The sequence below is a fragment of the Schizophyllum commune genome (genome assembly GCF_000143185.2).
Source record: "Schizophyllum commune H4-8 unplaced genomic scaffold SCHCOscaffold_12, whole genome shotgun sequence".
Classification (NCBI taxonomy): domain Eukaryota; kingdom Fungi; phylum Basidiomycota; class Agaricomycetes; order Agaricales; family Schizophyllaceae; genus Schizophyllum; species Schizophyllum commune.
The window spans coordinates 25,882-49,096 of NW_026089549.1; the positions used below are offsets into that span (position 1 = coordinate 25,882).

The window sequence follows — 23,215 nt, forward strand, 5'->3', positions numbered from 1 at the left end:
AAAGCCCGACCGGTGAGGCCGGGGGGTCGCCTACCACATCGGGTGTGAGCCGGAGGCTGCCCGGCGACCTGGCCGGGGCCTGTGGCAGTGCTGATAACACATTCGTCACTTTTGCAATAGGCTCGCGGACAGTTATCGGGATCTTTTGCAAAAGTCTTACTTGCACAGCTGATAACGGCCCTAGTTCTGCAGGCTCCGGACCATGCTCTAACCAAACTAGGCGCATAACGGCCTCAGTTCTAGCCCTAATCCTAACCCTAATCAACAGATTCAATCTGATTCAAACCCCATTCTGTTGCAAAAACCAGGATCAGAGGGTTAGGCTGGTAAGCGGTATCCGCAAATGGGCCGAACGTTGGTAAGGCGGAATCGCCGAACGGACGTTCAACTCTCGCCGAGTACGCGACCACTTTATGTTAACAAGTGTCGCACCACGGATGATCCCACGCGGGCTCCAGAGTTCCCGCATAGATCATATAACAGTAAAATGGGAATTAAAAGCGTAATAATATACGGTAAAAGATGATCAAAGATTAGAAGTCCAAGTAAATCTATACAAGACGGGCCCCCTCTTTCTCCTCCTCCTCCAGCTTCCGATACAGTTCCTTACCCTTCTCCACCAGGAACGGTTGGTCAGATGATATCATGCGCAACGCGCGCTCCATCTGATCCTCGCGTATCTTGCAAGCCTGCAACTCGATCTCCTTGGCCCGCAGCTTCGCATCAAGCTCAAGGCGCTGGCGCTCAAGAGTAAGGTGCTGCTCACTCTGCTCTGCGAGCTTACGCTCACGGGCATCACGTGCAAGCGCCAGCTCATGCTCCTTGCGCTTCAGCTCGAACGACGCTGCATGCCGTTCGGACATCGCCGCCACGTGGGACCGAAGGAGTTGGTGGTTGGGATGGGCTGTAGCATCGTCGGGATCCTGCTTGGCCCGCTTACCACGTTGAGAGGCTGGTTTGCCCGCCGTCTTTGGAGCGCTGACCTCGATGACGTCGGAGTCACCATCTGAGACAGGTGTCTCCATATCGAAGTCGAGTTGTTTACGGGCCTCGGGGTCACGGTATGCACTGAGGAGCTGTCAGGGCCATATATCATCAATGAAAAGGATGACATACGCTTTGTCCAGCATGCGGAAGACAGGATCCTCGTGCTGGAATCGCCAGAGGACTTCCTTGGAATACTTCGAGCCCTTCGGTGCCTTGTCACGCGGGCGAATGGTGAAGGTGTCCTCATCCTCTGAGTCTGGAAATTCCTCTTCACGATCTGCATCCCCATCACCCCCTCCCGTATGCCGCTCAAGGTCCAGAATGGCCTTGTACTTGCCGTTGTAGACGTCCCGGAAGTAGTTGTCGAGCTGGCGAGGGGTAATGTGCATGAGCTGGTTATCCGGAATATACTGAGATGACATAAGCCCTATGGACATCGAAGAAGAAAGGGACAGTGCTCACCTGCCGGATGATTGTCATCTTCAGCAGCTTCAAGTTTTTCCAGTACTGCTTCTGCGTGATGTGCGCGATAAAGGCCTCCTTCTCCGCCTTTGTAAGCTTGCGATGGTCCGTCTCGACGCTTGCGATGGACGCTTTGACCTTCTGCTCTGGCGTCAGCGTCTCGGTAGTGTCCTCAACACTTGTGTTCGAGTCGCTGCGCTTGCGCTTCTTCTGCGCTTTGGCAGGCTTCGCATCACCCGCCTTCGCGCCGTCCGCCTTCGCCGTCCTCCCACGGCCACCCTTGGCGGGCGCCGCCCGGGAATTTGCCGTGGACGTGCCCTGCGAACTGCCCGCCAGCGCGTCTTCCGAGTCGCGCGAGTCACGTGCACGTGCCGCTGCGTCAACGGCCGGCGTGCGGTTTTCTTTTGGCAGAGGGGTGGTCGTGAGGTATGCGCGAGGGTCGAGGGATGCTGGGAAGGGGGCGGTGTGGCCCGAGGGAGATTGTGAGAGTGGCGGAGCGGGGTGATCGCATTGACGGAGCATTTGTCGACGCGGGTCCGCGTACTCGTTGTAGACGCCCCATCCGGATGGACCGAGGGGAGAAGTAAGACCCGGGGGGGTGGGATGATTCTGTGAGTTGGGTTGGGGGCGTATGGGTGTGCGAGTTTGTTGATAGTCGGAGGCTGGGAAGGTGTTGTGCGCGTCTTGTGATCGAGAATGTGCGGTGGGAGTTCCGTAGAGCTGGGGTAGCTGAGGGGGCTGGATAGGCCGCTGCTGGTAGTTCTCGCGCTCTCGCGCACGCGCGTAGTCCTGCAGCTCGACAGCTCGCCATCGCGCGAGTGTGATTTCTCGAGAACGAAGCATGTCACCATGGCCTGGGAATGTACCCTCGGGCCACGGTGCAGCTCCAGGGTTATGAGACGGGTGGTGAGGAGAGAAAGACATTGATATTAAAGCGATATAAAGGTATATGAGCGCGTAGGATAGACTGAATACGGGGACGAGCGCGACCTTCGCGACGCGCCGCCGCGCTCGCGGCCGCGGCCACGTGCCACCGGGACTTTCCGCGCGCGTGCGCGATCGCGTGGATCGGCGGCAGCTCGGACGTGCGCGCCGCTAGGCACGCCGCCGTTGCTCTCTGGCAACCGTCGTCGAGGCAGCGCGGCGACAGCAACGCGCAGGATTTCAGACGGCGTTTTCAGACGTCGAATTGAGTACGACTAATGTGAAGGAGGTAATGGCGGTATTTCACAACAAAATACGACAGAGAAGTGAAGGCGAGTTTCCAAGATTAGGAGGTACTTGTTACGGTAAGTGCAGCGGACATCAAGGACAGTGCGAGAAGCTAGGAAGCATAAAGGAGCGGGAGAGGCGCAGGCAGAAGCGCGCAGGGATTATGTGTAACGGCATCTATACGATACATAGCGTTATGCATAACAACATAGGTACATGGTGGGTGTCGCGAGGCGGGTGAGAACAATGTGAACGATCTGTCAGTAGTGTGTATTCCAAAAGTATCCGTGCGCAGACAAGGTATAGGGGCCAGCGAGGGCCATGTAGAAACATCGGCGAAATGCGTTTCTCGACAAGCCTTACCGAGCAGTGAAATGGCCGTCGACGGTCTCGTCCTCCTCCAGCCCGAATGTCGTCCGCTTTGGGTTCAAAGGGCGCACGTCAGCGAGGTTCTCGGTGGATGCAGTAGCGCCATCGAAGTACGAGCTGAGCAACGACATGTGCGCCGGCGTGAGATCCGGATTGGGCGGCGGGACGGGGAAGTCGGATAGCCCGGAGATGCGCGAGCCGCCCGATGTGGATGTCATATAGCTGCTGCGAGCCTGAATAGATGGAGGTTGCAACGAGTTGACGCGCTCGCTGGCGGGAGAAAGGGCATCGGAGCGCCTCGTTGACACGCGGGTTGACATGTCGTGCGCGTAGGCTACATCGCCCTGAAAAGAGCGATGGGGGTCGCTTGCAGATGCCGGCGGAGTGGATACGGGGATAACGAGACCAACTTGCACGGTATCTGATCAGACAATCAGCATACGGAACGCGCGTAGCGAGGCATGGAACACACCATCCTCTTCCTCAATAGGCGAGCCTCCGAGATCGTCACCAAGATCAGACGACGCCGAGCGCGGAATGCGCTCCTCCACGGACTGCCGCGAATTGATCTGTGGCACCAATGGCACGTATTGCGGCGCTTCGTCGTCTCGTACGTACTGCGAGTCGCGCGCGTAACGCGAGTCAGTGTCCCGCGTATACCGCGACTCCGTATCCCTGGAGTACTTCGACTCCGCCTCGAGTGTGTAGCGGGAGTCGCGCACATAGCGCGACGCGTCGTCGTCGTCATCGTGCTCGCCTAAGTGGACGCCATCCGGCGCGAGACGCTGGTACTCAACAATCTCCTCCAGCTCGTCAGACACATGCCGAGCAAGCGACGTCAGTCCACTGCCTCGGCTGACCCCGCTTCCTCGCTGAGCCTGAGCAAAAGGTGGCACGAAGTCAAGAGCGGCGTCGATGCTCTCATGACGCTCCATTCCAGGACGGAAGATCTGTACGCCAGACCCTGAGCTCGCCCGTGGCATGTGTTGTCCGTTCGACGCGCCCGGTCGGTAGAAGAGGTCGTGGAAGCTCTCTAGGTCATCCGCACTCCCAAGTCCACGAGGAGACATCTGCGGCGACGACGAGGACGAAGTCACCTCCTGCGACGAGTGACTGGAAAGGTTTGCTCGGCTCTGACCGGGCGTCTCCAGGTGTCCAATGCCTATCGGGGAGTAGCGAGGGGATGGCGCGTGGTCGGAGACTTCTTCTACTCTCGTGATCGGGTACACCGACATCGGCGCGGACAACTCGCCTCTTGCAGCCGCGACGTCGTCAGCAAGACGTGACGAGCTGGCTGCGGGCGTAATCATCTGTAAAAAGTCCGCTCCAGGGGATGGAGGCTGGACGCGGGAAGAGGCCAGGGTGTGGGCCGTGCTGTCCGACTTGCTCTGGATGTACAATGGGCGCGTTGCGTCGTACTGCACAGGTCGTCGAGCTACGCGATGTGATGGCGAAGCAGGCTCGTCATTCGTCTCTGCGCGCGGCGAGAGTCCTTGTCGTGCTGCTTCCCGACGCTCTCGCCTCTCCCTCCGGTCACTGCTCATCGCGTTTGCGAGTATCTCGCCGACGCCAGCGGTGTCAAAGATCATGGTCGAGTTGCGCGCTTCGGGGCTGATGGGAGGCGTGTTCGGGTCGCTGTAAGCCGGACGAGGTCGGGCCTCGACTTCCTGAGCGCCACTGTCAGGGAAGTTGGAGATGTACGGTGAATAACGGAGGTCGTCCGGCAGGACTTCGCGCAAGACACCCGACGGCGAGTACGCAGTCCACATCGCGGCTGAGGGTGGTGCGTCCGAGTCAGGACGGGGCTGAGCGACGAGTCGCTGGTACGAGTCGCGCTGGCCTGCTTGCGCCGCTGCGTAAGGATGAAGCAGGCCGTCCTGCGACGGACGCGAGGCGTGGGCCCCCGCTTGCGATGGGTGTGCACCTGCGTACTCTGCTCCTCGTCGTGTGTTGCCACTCGACGAAGCCCCTGCTTGAGGCGTAACCGTAAAGCGCCCTCCCTGCGCATACGGATGTGCCGGGAACCTGAACCCGCTCCCGAGCTCTTCCGCTTCTTCGCGACTTGACGCGGACGGCGGCGGCGGTGTTGACAGCGCAATACCCACCTTGGAGGGTGTCGGCGAAGTTCCTGAGCGCGCCGGGTACGTCGGCGAAAGATGCGTTCCATCCTGCGAGTGCGCAGCGATAGGCGAGAGACGGTCGGTCGAGCGTACATTGCCCCAGTCTTCTTCCCTTCGCTCAGACATTGGTGTGAGAAGGGGTTGGCCGTCGTAGCCGCAAAGGGCAGCCGCGCCGCGCACGCTCGCTTTGACAGCATGTCCGGCACTGCGACTCCACGAGCTCGAGTGCGAATGCGAATGGGAGGTCTTGCTGATAGTCTTCGTCAGCGACGAGCTGTGCGCGTGCGAGGGCACGTGAGTGCCCTGCGACGATCGGTTGTAGGTCCCTACGAAAACAGGTTAGTGACGAGATCTAGAACGAAAGTGAGGATTCATACCCTCGCTTGTCGTCTGACTTCGTTGTCGACGCAGAGATCCCGACTCCTTCCTTGGCTCCTCAAGTCGTATATGTACAGGCGCTTGATTGCCTAGTAAAGCGCGCGCGCCCAGGAAGTCGATACTCTCCTGCACTCGATGCGGCTTCTTCTTCCTCAGTGCGCCCGAGTCGTACCTAGACCTGCTGTCAGTACGATGTCGTTTCTCTCGCGCCTGCGATCTTGCACGCACGTCTTCGAGGGCCCCTCCAGCTTGACCGTCCCCAGCCCGAAGTCGAACTCAGCAGGCGGCTCAGGCCTCTTGAGCTTCGCCTTCGCATCCGCGGCGCCACCCTTCGTAAGGCTCTTCGCGCGGGAGCGAGAGAGGTTCCGCGCGCGCTTGTTGAAAAGGGAGCCGGTCGCTTGCTCCTGCCACTTGGCGCGCTGGCTTTCGAGGAGAGTGCCTTCTTCGAGAACTCTGCAAGGCAATGTAAGCACCACATATGACGAGACGGGAATGGAGACGTACTTCGCCAACGACGGTACCGGACTAGGCAACGATAGATCGTCCGCTGCAAAGCTACGAGGACGAGGTGGCTTGAGATGTGGCGGGCGAGGATCCGCGCGCAAGGTCGACGGTCCCGCGCCAGGCGTTTCGAGCTGCGCGACGGCCTCCGCCCTGTCTACCTCACGCCGAGCCCCACCGCTTGCGAGTCTGCGATGCTCCTCGACGTGACGCCCGCCGCTCGGCTGCCGTCGATGCCCTACACCAGCGACCTCATCTTCATCTTCATCTCCAATCCTTCGCACGATCTCGATAGCCTCCCGCTCCGGGCGCACGAGGTCGACCAACGAGCGCGAATGAGCAAGCACGCGAGACGGAATGCTCGACCCCGGCAATGCGGCGTAATCGCGCGCAAGCGGGCTCCCCGGTGGCGACACAATGCGGTTAGTAGGATGCAGGTGCTGTTGATGATGATGCGGGTGGTCAGGCGGGTGCAGGTTCGACGCGTGTTGCTGCTGCTGATATCCGCCCGTCAACGACGTTGAAACATACGCATAGCTCGACGGCGGAGCATTCGAGTGCAGCGTGGCCGCATACGACGCGTACTGGTCACCCTCCGTACCCGCCGCGAACGAAGACTTCGGCGTCGACTTGCCAATGCTGGCCGCCGCCATGGAGCCCTTGCTTGTCGAGCCCTTGCCAGCGCTCCCGGGCTTGCTCCCCGCGAGCGACGCGCCCATCTTGCCCGTCAGAGAGCGTAGTCGGAGGCGTGGACGAGGCAGGAGCAACGCGTCGCACCACGTCTCCGCCGAGAGCCACTTGTCTCGCCCTTTTGGCGGCTCCCACTTGGGCTTGGGGGACGTAGAGAGCGGAGGCGGGGTATGGACAACGCGAAGGTTGGGAACAGAGATAGAGGCCTTGAGACGGTGGTTCGGAAGATGAAAGCGCGGGATTGCTACGATTGGGCAGCATGTTAGCACCTTGTCTACACTCAATTACGCACGACGTACCTCGATTCCCCCCGAACTCATCCTCGTTACCCTCCTCTTCCCTCGTCGAGCCATACGCGTACGGATGCGGCGATACAGGCGGCGAATACGAACTCGGCACAGTCGAAGGATAGGACGTCGGAACGGGCGGCGCGCTCCGCGAGGCGGCGATCTGTGAGGGCGGCGGCGCGCTGAAGGTGGTGGATATCCATGGCGCGGTCGACTCTTGCACGGCGCTTGAGCTCGGTTGCGCACCGGACGCGCCTCCCCGCGCGCGAGAGCCGGCGGATACCCCACTCGACGCGCTCGCTACGATCGGCGGCAGTCCAGCCCACGACTCGCGCACATACACGTCTTGCCCGAACACCTGTGTGCTTGGCCGCGGTTCGCGTTCGCGCTCCTCGGCAGGCTCAAACGCGTACTGGCTAGGTGCGGAGTCGCGAGCATACTGCGAGGGTTCCCCGCCGTACTGCGAGGGCTCATACGCATTCGAAGACGGCGCCGGGTTCCTTGTATCGAAGGACTGCGCCGGCTCTCGCGTGTCGAACGAATGGTCGCGCGCGACATCCGTAGCGAGCGAAAAGTCGCGTGCGTCGAAGGACGGCTTACGAGGCGAGGGCGAGAGGGAGAAGGACGGCGCTTCGACAGTCGTGTACTGTGCAGGTATCGAAGGTCGGAGTCGTGAGGTTGTCGCAGACTGATACGCGGCGGGCTGGTAGCTGTCGACCCTCGCCCTCGGCGCGTAGCTATCGACGCGCGCGCGAGGTGCAGAGCTCCACTCCGCCGACGCGCTGTGCTGAAGCTTCCGCGGCGGAGAGCGCAGGACATCGGGAATTGGTGCGCGCGTCCCGTCCGAGCTCTGCTTGCGCATGCTATCCATGATCGGAGAGCGCGACCCGTCTGGACTTGGTCTCCGCAGGTTGTCCGGTATCGGCTCGAGGACGGGATTGGAGAAGTACGATTGCTCGCGCATCGTGGACGACGAGGCCTCAGGTCGTAGGTGTCGCGGCGACGTCGGCACGGACGCAGTGCCCTTCCTCGAGCTAGAAAACGCGGCGGCGATGAGGTTGGTGATGCTGCGCGGGCTCTTGGGCGATTTGTGAGGCTTGCCGGGACGCGGGGAGGACGAGGGTGGGGGGCGCGGGGAGAGATGCTGCGGGCTTGGAGGAAAGTGATGAGGGCTCTCAGCAGATGGACTGGGGGATGGCGCGGGCGAATCGACGTAAGTTGATTGATACGCGGCGTTCGAGGCATATGGGGACGAAGACGGATAGTTGTTTGCCGACAGAGACGCGTAGGGCGCCCCCGACGCCTCCCCCGCCACCGCCGCCTGGTTCGCGCGCGTCTGCGCGAGCGCCTCGCTCGCGATGTTGATCACCTCCGCGCCGTACCGCGACTGCCACTCCGTATCCGCGTCCGGGACGCCCCAATCACCCGCCGAGTGCGTGTTCGCGCGCGACACGTCGATCTTCAGGTCGCCCCAGCTGTCCCTGGCTTGATTGTCGGGCAGCGCGGGTGCGCGGAGCGTGGCGGGCGGCTCGACGGGGCCGTTGTAGGGGATGTACGCGGGCTCGGGCGTCGGTGGGGCAGAGGGCTTAGCAGAAGACGTCTTGAAGGGGTTGAAGCGGGCGAAGCGCGACGCAGGGAATGGGCTCGTAGACTGCGCGGCGGTCATGGACGGCGCGGAGGGCGGGGAAGAGGAGTCCGGGAGCGGGGAAGGACCTAGCCGAGCGAGTCAGTTCCAGCGCGCCGGCATGTATTGGACAGTGGCAATGTATCTGTGTAGTGTTCAGACCCTTCAAAGGTCACGATAGGCGATGAGGACGCACGTATCGCGCTCTGCGGGGGAACTCCAATGTTCTTGCAATTGCCGTGGATTTTCGAGATTTGGCGCGTGCGCGGTCGAAAGGGAGCACTTTCGAGCGCGTCGCTGTCCGTACTAGCAGCGAGCGGACTCTGCCAGGGGAGTTCAAGGAGCGAGAAGGGGCAGCACGAGGGGCAGTGACGAGGAGGAGGAGAAGGTCGACTCTGTCGCCGTCTTCGCACGCCGATCAAACTCGCACGTGGCTCGCGTGGTCCAGCAGGTGACGTCTATGATAGTATGAACTTGAACTCGAACTTCGACGGACGCGGTCGTCGTTCCTTGACTCTTTTCTTTATCATACCCAATGCTTGGAGTATGGATCTTTGAAACGAGTCGTGCAGTGCTGATATGTTATACCCTCGATGCGCATCGCTCGGAACCGAGCTCGACGGCGACCTCGTCCCCTTACAAGTTATCCTTGCTCGTCGTCCATTGACAACATCTTTGATCGGACCGCGCCGCATCGCTGAGAGGAATGCGAAGCTTCCCTCGACACCTGCTCTCTGCGATGGTGGATCTCTGGCATCGTTCGTCGGCGTTGTCCGTTCGGCGACATAGATTTCTACAGGTATCATTTCCCCTTAGACTGTCGGTGAGTAGAGCGCTGTCATTCATTTCACTCCTATATTAAACGCATCTCTAGCAGATTTAATGTCGAGATATAGCGCGACCCGCGCTGTCAGTCAGTTGCCTCGCTATGCACGTCTTGACGTGGTATACCCCGGGCGAAGCGACCGTATTTGCTCCGCCGTTTCAACGCCTTCACCGTCCTTCTCTCCCTCTTTGGCGCCTTGAAGATATGGTCCTGTGTCTTCAGGCTCAAGATGTCGTCTTGTAGCAATCGGTGTCCCGACCTGCAAGAGGCCGCTCAGCATTTCGTAAGGACGGATGCAGGCAGTCCATGGCGCCAGCGCATTCCCACCGCACGCGTGTTCCTAGCAGTTCAGATAGTGCTCGTCGGTGAGTTTCTGCATGCCTAACTTGCCTTTAAAGCTAATGAATCCTTGGATCCAGACGCGTACGAGCTCAAGTTGTATCTCCAGATGTACCAGGGCGTCTCTCCCGCGACGCGCCAGGGCAAGGAGAGTACTGTCATCTAGAACGCCCGACACGCTCGTCAACTCCGAGGACGAAGGTCCAGACCGAGCTCACTTTCCGCCCTCCCCTCTTGTCCGTATGGGTCTATCCCGTCCCGCATCCGCTCGTTGTACGGTTGGTGCGCTTGAGACTCACACCGGCGATACAAGGCAACTGCCAGGTGGCGACGCTGCGCCATGCATATACAAACTCCCACCTCTACGGTTCTATAGAAGATTTTGAGGTGGAGAGCGACGAGGTCACAGATCCCTCTGAGGACGACACGGGGAACGATGTCGAAAGCGACGGAACCACCTCAGAGGATGATCACGTTGAGGAAGCGGATTCGAGTTTCACGGGGAAGCCGGTGGGGAGCTTAAGGGAGCAGTTAGTCCGCGTGGGCGAATGGAGAATCATCAGTCCAGGTCAGTGTGTTCAGTACTTCATTGACAGAACATCAGATATCTCACAACTACCTCCAGATACGATAAATAGTGCCGGCGTCCCAGACGCCCCAATCCCTCAGCAACAAAGGAGAAGTCATGGTATAGGCGTCGCGACGGAGGCAGACGGCGTATACAGACTACTATCTCGCCAAGAATATATCGACGATGCAGTCGGCGTTGCGGGGTACCTAAGGCGCGATTCAGCATGATGGACAAGGGGGGAAATGGGTCACGTACCCCGGTACGACACCTTGAAACCATTCCCGAATGCGTCGCCTGGGGGTGGAATTTGGCGAGAGCTCTCTGTTGTCCCAAGACACTGGTAAGGCCATATCGGGAGTTGTCGCTGGCGACAGAAAAGAGAGGTCGCTAAGCAGCGTTGGAACTGCACTATGCTGAAGGGGGCGTGTCTCTTCGTCGTCGGGCGTGACAGAAGAGCGAGTGGACTCGGAGGGCTCGGTTGAGCGAGGGACAGCAGAAGGCGGAGGAGGGGAGCGTCTCGCCAAGGCCCGCACGGTTTCTTGCGGCCCTAGCAGCTCCGCCAGCCTTTTCAGCGCGGCGCCATTCGCTCCCAATGTGGCGCGATCTCCCGCAGCGGAATTGAATCTCTCGCTTTGGTATGGCGAAGCGCGTCCATCGGAAGACCGTGGTCCTCCATGGCGCCTTGACGTCGCGTAGTTGTGAGTTGCCTCGTGCGACAATACTGGCTGCGAAAGACTCGACGACGCTGGCGTCCGACCGGCTGCATTGGCTTCGATGTCCATCTTGTTCGCTAGGGATGCGTGTCGCCTTGCGAGTACATCTGGCGCACAAGCAGCGAGTGGGCGAAGGTACAGCGCTATCTCGGCGAGGTGGAGTCCACGACGCGAAGGATTATACCATAAAAGGTCAATAATAGCCTGCGCAAGGAAAACGGGGGCGCGTTTGAGAAGGTGCTCTAGCAGATCCACGGGCTGGAAGGGCTGTTCAGAGATCATGTCAGCACGTAACGCGACCAGTAAACTGAGGGTCGAAGAACACGGAACACGAGAGTTTAGAAGCGGTGGTGCGGACGCGAATGCTCACCGAGTCAAAGTAGAGGCCTACAGATCGCGCGCATTCCATACCCTGCGTCCAGGAACCCCCTCCGATGATACCACCATAGTCATCGACGACATATTGTCGCTGGGGATCCGGACTGCCCAGGACAGAAGCTATTGCGAGCAAGGGGTGCATCGGCGGCGCGCCTGAATTAGTAGACGCTGCGGACATAGGTGGAAGCGCGTCCACGTGAGCGGGGAACAGAGGCACGCCAAGCACCATCTCGGCTGCGACGGCGCCGAGAGACCAGTAGTCAGCTTTCTCAGATGGTTCTTCGAGGGCTGACCAGTGCCATTCGGGCGCGTCATAGTAGCCGCCTTGAAGGATTTCAGCAGTGTGCCCAGCATGTCTGCCGGTCCCGCGCGTTGTGAGAGACGAGCGCGAGAAAAGGGGAGGGATTGCCGCGCCGCCAAAGTGCCTGCGTCGCGTCGTCCATTCGGATAGCTCTTGTGTGCCAGGTGCTGTGCCGTTCATAACTGGGAATAGTGGGCTTGCAGCATCCACTGCGATGCGACGCTCCGACGGAGACGTCCTGGAACGCATGGCATGGCGAAGACCGGCCAGTTTAACGTCCAATCTCCCTGCTTGCGCGTCAAATGACAAGAGTATGTGGTCTGGAGAAACATTGCAGTGGACGATGTGATGCTGGTGGAGGTGCTCAAGCGCTGCAGACAGCTGCAGGAAGATGCTGGCGGTGAGAGACTGCGGGAGAGGCCCGTCGCGCAAGAGGTGACGAAGATTCACAGGCATGTAGTCGTAGACCGCGACCAGCCAGCCGCTGTCCTCCTCGTCGCAGAATACGTCGCGTAGAAACTGGATGTTCTCGTGAATCGGGACGTATGACTGCACCTGATGTAGACATTCATCAGTGGAGGTGCTTGCAATGCGCGAGGACGACACGCACCATCAAAGACCCTAGGATCTGGTGTTCTTCCGAGCTGAACTCCCTCCATGAAGTCGCATTTCTACGCCAGGATATCCCTTTCACAACAACGAGAGTTCCGGTTTCTCTTTGGAGTGTGCCAGGCGCAGCCCCTGCGCCGAGGCCATATCGAGAGCGGCAGACGTATTCATCACGCGATGTATGGCGCAACGGCGTGAAGGTTCGCGGGAGACCACCTGGTGGATTTCATTAGACTGTAGCGCCAAAGGACGATGATGGTGAGTAAAGGGATGTACCGGATGTCGCGGACGGAATCCCGTACTGCGCAGGACGCAAATCCCCATTTTCTAGGTTGCGTCCAAGCCTTAAGAGGATGCTGGTGGGAGAAGGGGAAGGGGAATGTCGAACGCCTGCGCGCGAAGTGGACGAGTGACCGTTCGACGCAGGAGAATTTGTGGAGGAAGAACGCGTTGAGGGGGCCGAGGGAGCCGGGAAGTTGAGATCGTTCGTCCTCGTAGGAGCAGATGAAACAGAGTTTGTTTGCTCCCCATGATTGCGTTGGATAGGTTGTGAAGGCTGCCTCCAACCCTCGCGTCGTACCCTCCCGAGCGACAGAATATTCAAGCCTTGCAGTGTTTCTCTGAGCTGCGGATCGCCGACGCGAGGAATCAGAGCGAAGATAGTAACGCTATCAGCTGCGACCATGCTGATGAGCTGCTCGTAGCACTGCTGGAGGTCTTCGAGTCTATCCTCGATCTGAGTGGAGTCGCATGCTGGCTCTTCGGCGCGGCGCTGAGTTTCGCCGTGGCTGAACTCGAGGAACAGGGATTCCGGCGTCAAACCGGAAGCCAGTTGATCCTCGATGAAGGTGACTCGACGCTGCGCGATCGCAGCGTCGATGTCCGCAGGTACGGCTGATGTACCGGTCGACGGCGTAGATGCCTCAGATGCGGTCGTAGGCGATGGTGCTGGCGTGTCAGTGAGAAGGAATACCAGGAAAGCAGCGTGGGACGCACGTATGGGGATCAGAGTCAGCTCTGCTGCCGCTGCGGCGCTCGCAGCCAAGTCTCTCCGTCGAGGAGCCTCCCTTCGTGAGCGACCATGTCCTCCTGAGTCAGGGGTAGACGTAGCTTGTCGAGGATGGCGGTGCATCATTCAGAGATGCGAAGGCGATGAAGGTCACGGCCAATGATGAGTGTTACTCGCAGGGCGTGGGCGGCGGGCTGTTCGCCGATAACCTTCTCGCGGGGCACGAGGCGACCTGAGAAGTAAGGTCACGAGACTATGCATGGGTTGCGTCAGTCGCTCAGGTCATATCTGCTCAAAGCCTCTTTCCCGCTGGCGGCCGACCGCGGCGCCAATCCCGGCGTGAGATTTCTTGCGCAAAGCCAAAACAACGATAGATCTTTACTATGATATTAGCGTTAGACGAAGGAAATTTGAGGGCGTTCAGTCCATTCCAATATCTGTTCCCTCGTTGAAGTTGCATGCGAACATGGTGGCGGGAGGCAAGCAGGATCAACACATTTTGTAATCACCGGAAGTCGGTCCGGTTCAAAGGGCAGCTTCCTTCGACCAGTACAGACACCATAGAGCCTTCACCGCGAGCAGGAAACACAGAAATATAGTCTAGGAGAGTCAAGTGAGTTCGAGACATACCCATTCAAGGCAAACAACGCTCCATTGCGTCAAAAGAAAGAAGGTGAATGGCTCGAAATTGGAGGGTACACACCTGAGGGCCGACGACTACCGCTACTATTGTCAATGCCCCTCGCAGCAGAATAATCCCTGGCTGAAACATCAGTGGTCGGCAAAGCGATAGTCAGGCTGTTCGCTTGTTGATGGGGAAGACGTCGCGCGTGCTGCCTCGGAGCATTCCCATTCGGTGCCGACCCTTCGCGCTGCTTTCGCTCCTCTACTTGAAGTTGAGTACGATAAACCAGCGGTGAGGAGACTAGCCACAACGATTACATCTCTCTAGAGAGATTGCCGTCTCATCAGGATGTCCTATGTGTACTCGGCGAGCGGTTGAATGAATGACATCAAGCCCTTGGAACGGTAGACTCGAAGCTCAGGACCGTACCTCAGCAGTTCGACGACCGCATTCGCCACGAAGGCGAGGGCAAATCTGGGGAAGGGTTGCGTCAGATCAGACCAGCGAAAAGAAATCGAACGCTGCAAGAAGAGAAAGAACAGTGTCAGTCTGCGGCAGAGGAGTGGCAATGCAGTAGACTCACTGCATCAACGTTCACAGCTCTCATCCGTGCTCGGCTCGCGCTCTCCATTCATACACCCCCGCTCATGTTAACGCCGAATGCGTGAGCTTGTTCACGCATGGCTTCATGAAATCAGAAGACCCGACAGACATCCTCGTAAGAGCGATCGTTGAGCGGCAAAGGACGACGCCGCTCAACGGATGAGCGCAATGGGCGCGTATGACCGAACCTCGCTCCCTGTGTATCTTGAGAGCGGGATCAAATTCCAGACTAATGCATACCTGGCTGATCCTGAACCTCGTACGGACGCATGTCGAAGGGCCGTACTGTACGATTGGTGGCGGACCGCGTCTCTTCTGCGCAAGCCCGCGCTCGAGCCTTCGCAGAATATTTTCAGGCGGCACGACAACCAACGTTACTGGCGAGATAAGAGAAGCACGCAATCCAGCGCTCATAGGGAGGTCGGACGTGTGTGCATCGGGAGTCGAGAATGTCATGCGAGAAGCGGCGACCGCATTCGAAAATGTGCGCTCAATCGGGCTGGGGTCTATGTGAGGCAAGGCAGCACGAGGAGTGGACGAGGACCACCCTCGCGCCTGCACGTGTTAGTCGTCGTCTTCAAGCGACAGAATCCGCAAGCTTCCCAGTGCCGTCCTGAGCGAGGAATGCTCGACGATCCCTATGATAGTCGAAAGGATGATGTTGTCGGCGGTGGCGATGCGCCTGAGATACTTGTACGACTCCCTGCTCTTGATATTCCGAAGGAGATGATCACTCAACTCGGGCGCCAGGGCGTCCCTCTGGCGTCGGAATGCCGCCGCCCGTCGCCGCAGCTTTCTCTCCCTTCTATGGTTCGCGGAGGCGAAACGACGGAGGACCTCATTCATCGAGGAACGCCACGAAGTAGCCCACGAAGGCTTGGCGAGGGATCCTAGGCTGCGACCTCGTCGAGATGTTCCTTGGATTATGACCGAGTCGGCGCAAAGAACGGCGACTCTAGGTGCATGATGGACGTCGAAAAAAATGGCGAAGGGGGGAGCGAAGCCGAAAATTATCGTCACCCGCAAGCCAAGGCGCCAGTAGTGAGGCACACAAGGCAATGCTCGTGCTCACCTGGCTGCGAGTACTGCAACGAAGTATACGAGGTTGGCGGTGACATGAGCGTAGGAGGCTAAGGATGCTTGAGCTTGTTTGCCAAAGCCACGGGGGTCGCCGGCCGCGGGGGATAAGGAAGGCTCACTGCATTGTCACTAAAATTGTAGTGATAGATTGACATCGACATAGTGATGCGCGCTGAGAAACAATGTGCGATGAAATCCTCGCTGAGGGTATGGTACGGAAAGAACAGAACCCGGCTGAGCCGGATCTGACTGCGCCCTTCGTAGACAGCGCCCGATTTGACCGGACTCCTTCCGCGCACAAGCCCTAATCTCGTACCATCCATACCCTCGCGCGCCGCTACGCCTTCATCATCCCCGCGTTTTGAACACGCTCTACGCCGCCACACCCCTCGCGCGCGGTGGCGGATACGCGCCCCGGGTTTGTTCCCCGTCGTTGACAACTTCAACTGATCCGCCACCTGCAGCACGGACGCGCTAAGCGCAGTAGCTGGCGGGCAATGAGGGAACGACCTCCGACCACGGCAGAAACAACGTCCTCGAGCTGTCCGCGGGAAGCCAAAGTGCATCCCCTACCCGCGCGAGGACATCGCATCCTCCGCCCGCTTAAGAAACGGTTCGTCCTCCCGCTGCGCGTGCACGAGCACACGAGCTAGTGACAGGACAGCACGCCGTTGCCGACGAGCATGCCCGCAGAGCGTCGTGGTGTTGAGGCCCGACCATCGGGCGACCACTGGCAGACGTTCGTTTTCGGGACATCGACGGTAGTGATTTGGCTGGCGGAGATGTCCTTGTCGCTTGATCGAGGCGGACCGCCACGGTCAACGGTAGACGCACTCCGCTCGACAGCAGTCGCATTGCAGGCGCTATCGCGTACGTTCCGCCCGACGCCGGGGACCATGCAGTCAAACATCCGAAGACTGCCCGCAGTCCCCGACACCCGTGATAACATTCAAGCAAATTGAACGCGATGGAGTCCTGCAGTGCGGTGTATTGGCGTTGAGGATCCTCTTCGGCGTGATAGGTATGGCGGAGGAGATGGAGAAAGGTGGGAAGAACAGCGTTGAATGCGAGGTAGAGGAGAGCGTGCGAGATGTGTGGGGTGACCCTACGGCGCGAGCAAGGAGTACACCTTGATGCCGACGGTCGCGCCCTACAAGGGTGTTAGCTCGACTGGGAGGATGCGGTGGTTCACCCCCCGCACCTTCTTGGCGACGCGGCCCGGGACTAGTACTCGGATTTGGTCGAAGGCTGATGCTCGACACGCCCTCAACGCGCAGCTCGGCGACGAGGTCGTTGATGTCGCGCTCAATCGCATCCTTCCCCCGCTTCGCGTCCTTCTTCCACTTCACGCCCTTCCTCAACTTCGCGTCGTGCCTCCACTTCGCCGGCTAGAAGGCCTGCACCTCAGACGATGTAAGGCGGACGACCTACGACTCATCAGTCGGATACTGCACGTCCTAGCCCTTCTGTACGCGTTGGGCGCAGGAGATGAGTGCCTCGTCGATCGAGGGGTCGAGGGGAGAAGACTCGCTGGTCCGTGTGCTGCGCGCCGCGGGAGGATTGACTCTCAGGGTAAAGTTGAGCACGCGAGGCGTGGAAGGAAGGTGGTCAAGCGCACCCAGACGCTTCAATATAGGGCAGTACGTCGCGCGTAAAGAGAAAGCGAGCTTGATGGGGCGTCGGGATGAGTGGTTCCAGCACTGCGCGAACAACGCGTACACTGGCGCGCTAGTCAGACGGGCGATCGGAAGACAGAGCTTGATAACGCACCGGTGGAGAAGAGGCTACGCAGAGAGCCTCCTATCCACGCACTATAACGTGTCCTGGTACACGCTCGCGCTGGTTCGCTAAGGCCGATGAAGCTCGCGATCGGCAAGCATGCGTCTTGAGCGGGAACTTGGGAGGGACAAGCTGCGACGCGTTCGCGCAAATCGGGACGGTGTATAGAGTACAATGCACCGCTGGGGCATTACTTAGGTTGCCCGGAGTCAGAGACATTAGGGTCCTAGGGCTTCGCGACGAGAGGGATCGAGACAAGCCGATGCCTCGAGTTGGGTGCATCCGAGGGGAGGGAATATGCATGATCTGGATGTCCAAGAGACGGAATGAGGGCACGCGCTACCAGGCATGATGACGGACTCGGTGGGTGCGCAGAAAGGTGATGGGAATAAAGTAATCCCTATTTGTTCGTATTTGGCCGCGACCTGCGAAACTGCCTTTTTCGTTGATGTCTGCCCTTCTTTCGAACACCGACGAGATACCATTGCGCGCTCACTGGCGAAATCGCGGTAGACCTTGTAGGAATCGACTTGCTGACGATGTAGTCAGCGTACTCATGCGCCTACACTACAATACAATCTCGTATCAACACTGCCACGAATGCGAGTGCTTCTTAAAGTTCTTCGGATTCGATATGGTTGTGGCCGTGTCCGTGACATGTCTAGACTCCAGCGCCATTCTGCGGCGCGATGAAATCGCCGAAGGCGTGCGGAAGTCACCTGTTGATGTCGATAACTGCTGTTTTCAATCGACATCGACCACAGCCGGCAAGTTCAAGGCGCACGGTTGCTCTTCGCCATCATCCTCTGCTATCTCAGCGACCATGCCTTGCTCTCCTGGTAGCCCCGCACTACCTTACACGACTCCGCCCGACGTTACAGGTGCTGCAATCGCCACCTCTCCGGTCTGCAGCATTGACAACATCGCCAACAGCAGATTCAGCGCCTTCTGATTCACTGATATCATTATGGAAAGACGCTGTCGCGAGATACGAAAAGGCCACGGGCTCTTCGCTCTCTGCACGATCCACGCAGTCGTTCGACTCAGCAGACGCGATCGTCGATTACATCAAGCAGCACGAGGAACGCTTTACAAAGTTCCGCAAGGACGGTAGCCTCAGCATGCTCCATCGTTTTGGACCTCTCGCCACCATCCTCAGGACACTCTGTACGACTGCGGGGGAAGGCGCCGGAGTGGTGCGTACGCACGTCTCGGCGATCGCGACTTGGATCTAACGCATTCGCAGGCAATTCCGTACGGGAAAGCAATATTTGCCGGAGTGAGTGAGCTCTTGAAGGTGTGTGCGGACTACAGTCGACCCTGCACGTCCTTACCAACGAGAAGGCGGCCATGGCTGTCCACGAGGAGTACGAAGCGGTCAGCTCGGTGTTCGACACCATGGAGAGCCACCTGCGCATCATGCAGCCCATAGCGCCGACCGATATCGATCATGCTCTGCGCGAACCATCCGTGAAGCTGCTCGCGCAAATCCTTGTCGTGCTCGGCATGGTGAGGCAGCTACAAAAGGAGAAACGGATAGGCAAGTACGGCTCGACGCTGAGGCCTTGATGCTGACCGCTTGATTATCGACAGTGACGTGGTTGAAGAAGCTCGGACGATCTAAGGAGCTGTCCTCGGCCTTCGAAGACCTTCGCAGGCTCGCAACGGGCCACCATCAGGCAGTATCCGCCGTGACGCTGTATACGGCGCAGCAGACGATGGGAATGCTGACGAAAAGCGTCGCTTGTGAGTGGGCTCGAGGCTTCACCTATCATTGCGCTATCGCTAAACATGACGCAGGGGATGAGCAGGAACTCGACGTAACTCGCAAGTGCCTGGCGGAGATCGCGGAAACCGCACGAAACACCTATGGTACGCTTGTTGAGAGTGCCGATCGCGCTCGACTGAACGACTCTCAGACCTCATTCGTCGAATCCCCGATACAACCCGAGACGAGATCGCCGCAGATCGGACGATCCTCGACAACATCCAGAGTACTCTTCTCAACATGGTCGCCGATTCGGCAAGAGCCCGCAGTAAGTTCGCGTGATCTGCGTAGAGAAGCGATCCTGACGAGGACTGCTCGTAGGGTCTTCCGATATCGACAAGATCTTCGGTTGGCTGCAGTACCCCGACTTTTCCGCCAAGATGAATGACCTACTTTACGATCGTGCGAGCTCGACTGGACTTTGGCTCATTGACGGTCAAGCCTTCGCGTCTCTGAAGTCCGGCGACAGAAGGTCTCTTTGGATCTATGGACCAGGTGAGTACCTCACTCGTTGTCCTCCTGGCCGTTGTTCTGAACGCGGGATCCAGCTGGCTGCGGAAAAAGCACTCTGATGTAAGTTCCTTCGATCTTTTTTCTGTCGTGGTCCCTCAGGCGTTTCTGTCTAGCGCCACGGCGGTGCGCGACTTGCAGGCCTCCTGCGCCTCAGCCGACCGGGGAGCGTTGACTCTCATGCATTTCTTCGACACGACACGAGGCTCGCTCCCTCGAAATCTGCGCGCTCTTCTATCTTCGTATCTCTGTCAACTCGCGCATCATCTAGAGGGCGCTCTCGCGCCGCTCCTGAATCTCTGGAAGGAGCATATGTCCGGGCATACACAGCCGTCGATCGAGACCATGCAGCGTCACCTCCGGCAGGCCCTCGAGATGGCTCCCTCGCGCGTCTTCCTAGTAGTAGATGCGCTGGACGAGGCTGACGACCGGGATATCATACCGTTCCTCATGAGCCTTTTGGATCTGCCCAACGTCTCCCTTCTCCTTTCAAGTCGCAGTGAACTTCTCGGTCGCGAGTACCTGGAAAGGCGATGCGATGCGCCTATCTCCGTGAATGACTACGTCGTTTCTCGTGACATGGAGAGACTGCTGGACCAGACTTTCGCACCAGGCGGTGCTCTTTCTAGAGTTGTGGATGCTGGGACTGCTCGGCAGGCGCTCAGTGCAGGTGCGGCTGGAAAGTAAGTCTACCTTATAGTGCGTCGTATCAACTATAACTAATTATATCCTCAAGTTTCCGCTGGCTCGTACTTCAGATCAAGGAGATCTCTCGTATCTCCGGTATTCCTATCAAAGTTCTCCAGCGTCTGAAGTCTCTTCCAAAGACACTTTCGGAGCACTACGAGAGGTGCTTAGACGCGATAGACGCGAACGACCGGGCCGATGTTCACCGGTTACTCATATGGCTGATCTTCAAGCGGGAAGCGCTCTTTACGCATGACTTCGCGCAATTGTTGTCCTTCCACTTCGTGAATGGCACACCTGTCTATGACTCGTCTTTGCTCGCAACATCTGTGAATGACATGATGCTCTTGATTGGCACCACATTTATAACTCTCCGCGATGGCGAAGTTCACTTCGCTCACGCCTCTGTCAGAGATTACCTTCTCAGTCTACCTCCTGGATCTCTCTTCTACGTCGACAGCCATCTTGCTCATCTGACAATGGTCAAAACGTCCCTAGCCTACCTCACGTCTCCTATGGCCGAGCAGCTGCCTTACCTGAGCTATGATACGCTGTCCAGGGTACCCCTTATTGTTTATGCCTGGATCTATTGTACCCCAATGGTGGACTTTGCTCGGTATCCCACGCTTGAGCAGGAAATTGTGCTCGCGTTGCGGCAAAACACAATCATATGCGATATACACAGGACAGCAGCTTTCTTCCTGGGCCTCGCTGCTGACTTCGACCAAATCGGGCTCATGCATCTGTTCGTTGACAAACTCGGCGCAGATGTCAACTCGCCCACTCCGACTGGCATTGCACCCATCCATCGGGCAATCGAGCACGGCCACTTGCGGGCTACACGCCTGCTGATCGACAAGGGCGCAGATTTGAATAACAAGGAGCCACGCTTCCTTCTGCCTCCATTACATATGGCTGCTCGGTACTGCCGTGCGGCCATAATCGATCTCCTCCTCGCATCGAAAGTAGACCCAAACTGCAGGGTCATCCATGATTTCACCGCTCTTCATGACGTTGCGCTGCACGGTGGAGTAGACTCTGCCAAAGTTCTTCTCGATGGAGGCGCCCACGTCAATGCCTGCAGCGACAGCGGTGTAACCCCGTTGCATATGACTATGCGAGACATGGGCAGCCACCTTCGATTGGCCCGAGTACTGCTCGATGCAGGAGCCAACATCGATTCACGCACGAATTCAGGCTCAACTCCGTTGCACTACGCCGCACAAGGAAGGCACTTGGACGTCGTCCGAGAGCTCATCAATCGCGGAGCAGATGTACATGCTCGCCGTATCAAGGACGGCTCCATCCCTCTTCATCTGGCCGTAGCCGAACCCTCCGTTGTCCAGTTGCTACTTGATGCGGGCTCGGATCCAAATATCAGGGATCATTCAAGCCACACGGCTCTTCACACTGCTGTGCTCTCACTGGCCGATTATGGCGATATGGAGCTCGTACACAAGCTTCGCGCAGACGCTCGAGGGAGTGGAAGAGCTACTCCTTCCCATTTCGTTGCCTTAGAGAAACTTCGAGAGGTCATTCGTATGCTCATTGAACATGGCGCTGATCCCAACACTCGTGACAACCAGGGATTCACCCTACTGCATACAGCGGTCTATTGCGGACAAGAAGATCTGATTGACCTGCTATTGCGCGCGGGAGCCGTCGGGGATGCGCGCAATATACGAGGCATGACTCCACTGCGATGTGCACTCCACGATGTGAGGCGCAGCACATTCCCCTCTCAGCGAAAGCGTATCTGCAGAACCATCCTGAAATCCGGGGGGACAGTCAGCACGCCCGGCGATCCTTCGGGACCATCATCGTTGCACGTAGCTGTGAATCATAATTTTCATGATCTCGCGCTGGTCGTTCTCGAGATGAATCCCACCGAAGTCCACGCTCGCGACGTCCATGGCCGGACCCCACTGCATCTGGCGGTGACTCGTGGTAACCAAGAACTTTCAGTAATGCTTCTGGATGCCGGCGCAGAGGTGGACGCTCGTCAGAATGTTGGGGAAACGCCTCTGATTCTCTCGGCTAAATCATACAACCTGGAACTCGTTCGGATGCTGCTTTCTCGGGGCGCTAACGTCAATGCTTCTACGCAGTACGGAAGCACTCCCTTGCATATGGCACTTGAGGTGGGCTGGTGCAGCGAAATCATCCAAGCACTTCTGGACGCGGGCGCGGACGTAGAGGCGCGAAATACGGCCGGCTGGACACCTCTCTGCATCGCTTCATGCAAGAGCTATGTCGAGCCCATACGCCTGCTCTTGAGTAGAGGGGCTGAAATCGGGGCTTGTATGGTGGATGGCTGGACGCCGCTACACATCGCGGCCTGCCATGGAAACACAGCCGTCGTCAAACTGCTTCTCCAAAAGGGCGCGAATGTGAATGGACGCTTGTCGGGAGGCAAGACACCGATCGACGTCGCCGATTCCAATACCCTAGCCTACAACATGCTATTGAGAGCTGGTTCAGAGAAGTCACAAGCTGTGCGGGTGAAGGCTGTTGGTCGTTGGCGGGACCAAAGATTTTTGCTTGAAGGGTGGGATGGGGAAGTGCGGGACAAAACTCGGGGAGCGGAAAGGTATCGACTGATCTAACTGTCGCATTGTGTACGATACAACGAACCTGACCGCTGTTGACCGAAAACGGGCGTGAACCGAGGAGCGGGCATATAAACTCTTGTTGGACAAAGGACGCTTGATCGCATACCTGCAAGCGATATTGAGCCTCCGGGACGAAATCATGAGCATCATCGTGACGGATGCGCTCACCTGTCTT

The 23,215-nt window shown here is 58.4% G+C and overlaps 10 protein-coding genes across 10 annotated transcripts; 5 read left to right on the forward strand and 5 right to left on the reverse strand.

The window, feature by feature from the left end:
* Positions 1–489: 489 nt before the first annotated feature.
* On the reverse strand, positions 490–2,417 carry SCHCODRAFT_02553743 (uncharacterized protein). The gene is made up of 3 exons (XM_003027642.3): positions 1,450–2,417; positions 1,117–1,397; positions 490–1,068 (listed from the first exon to the last, which is right to left on the reverse strand). The coding sequence occupies exons 1-3, from the start codon at positions 2,371–2,373 to the stop codon at positions 552–554; spliced, it is 1,722 nt and encodes a 573-aa protein (XP_003027688.2). The 5' UTR covers positions 2,374–2,417; the 3' UTR covers positions 490–551.
* Positions 2,418–2,611: 194 nt separating this feature from the next.
* On the forward strand, positions 2,612–2,961 carry SCHCODRAFT_01242929 (uncharacterized protein). The gene has a single exon (XM_050341307.1). It carries the CDS (start codon positions 2,666–2,668, stop codon positions 2,900–2,902), a length of 237 nt encoding a protein of 78 aa, XP_050197782.1. The 5' UTR covers positions 2,612–2,665; the 3' UTR covers positions 2,903–2,961.
* A 59-nt stretch (positions 2,962–3,020) lies between these two features.
* SCHCODRAFT_02516478 (uncharacterized protein) lies at positions 3,021–3,248 on the reverse strand (the record flags this gene model as incomplete). Its single annotated transcript, XM_003027643.2, has 1 exon — positions 3,021–3,248. One exon carries the CDS (start codon positions 3,246–3,248, stop codon positions 3,021–3,023), a length of 228 nt encoding a protein of 75 aa, XP_003027689.1.
* A 2,394-nt stretch (positions 3,249–5,642) lies between these two features.
* SCHCODRAFT_02553746 (uncharacterized protein) lies at positions 5,643–9,018 on the reverse strand. Its single transcript, XM_050343696.1, has 4 exons — positions 8,827–9,018; positions 7,019–8,775; positions 6,033–6,963; positions 5,643–5,981 (listed from the first exon to the last, which is right to left on the reverse strand). The coding sequence occupies exons 2-4, from the start codon at positions 8,670–8,672 to the stop codon at positions 5,681–5,683; spliced, it is 2,886 nt and encodes a 961-aa protein (XP_050197783.1). The 5' UTR covers positions 8,673–8,775; positions 8,827–9,018; the 3' UTR covers positions 5,643–5,680.
* Positions 9,019–10,188: 1,170 nt separating this feature from the next.
* On the reverse strand, positions 10,189–13,623 carry SCHCODRAFT_02639741 (kinase-like protein). Its single transcript, XM_003027644.3, has 6 exons — positions 13,364–13,623; positions 12,644–13,315; positions 12,369–12,583; positions 11,450–12,313; positions 10,622–11,346; positions 10,189–10,572 (listed from the first exon to the last, which is right to left on the reverse strand). Exons 1-6 carry the CDS (start codon positions 13,500–13,502, stop codon positions 10,479–10,481), a joined length of 2,709 nt encoding a protein of 902 aa, XP_003027690.2. The 5' UTR covers positions 13,503–13,623; the 3' UTR covers positions 10,189–10,478.
* Positions 13,624–15,708: 2,085 nt separating this feature from the next.
* SCHCODRAFT_02080288 (uncharacterized protein) lies at positions 15,709–16,534 on the reverse strand. The gene has a single exon (XM_050341711.1). It carries the CDS (start codon positions 16,248–16,250, stop codon positions 15,735–15,737), a length of 516 nt encoding a protein of 171 aa, XP_050197784.1. The 5' UTR covers positions 16,251–16,534; the 3' UTR covers positions 15,709–15,734.
* SCHCODRAFT_02080289 (uncharacterized protein) lies at positions 16,535–17,407 on the forward strand. Its single transcript, XM_050341712.1, has one exon. It carries the CDS (start codon positions 16,818–16,820, stop codon positions 17,337–17,339), a length of 522 nt encoding a protein of 173 aa, XP_050197785.1. The 5' UTR covers positions 16,535–16,817; the 3' UTR covers positions 17,340–17,407.
* A 1,406-nt stretch (positions 17,408–18,813) lies between these two features.
* Positions 18,814–20,428, forward strand: SCHCODRAFT_02516781 (uncharacterized protein; the record flags this gene model as incomplete). The annotated part of the gene is made up of 6 exons (XM_003027364.1): positions 18,814–18,972; positions 19,071–19,209; positions 19,264–19,335; positions 19,383–19,499; positions 19,553–19,726; positions 20,013–20,428. 6 exons carry the CDS (start codon positions 18,814–18,816, stop codon positions 20,426–20,428), a joined length of 1,077 nt encoding a protein of 358 aa, XP_003027410.1.
* A 1,043-nt stretch (positions 20,429–21,471) lies between these two features.
* Positions 21,472–21,834, forward strand: SCHCODRAFT_02480730 (ankyrin; the record flags this gene model as incomplete). The annotated part of the gene is made up of 1 exon (XM_050342789.1): positions 21,472–21,834. A coding segment is annotated over one exon (363 nt), but the record flags the coding sequence as incomplete, so codon positions are not given.
* Positions 21,835–22,351: 517 nt separating this feature from the next.
* SCHCODRAFT_02553760 (ankyrin) lies at positions 22,352–22,764 on the forward strand (the record flags this gene model as incomplete). Its single annotated transcript, XM_050343697.1, has 1 exon — positions 22,352–22,764. A coding segment is annotated over exon 1 (369 nt), but the record flags the coding sequence as incomplete, so codon positions are not given.
* Between the last annotated feature and the right edge of the window lie 451 nt (positions 22,765–23,215).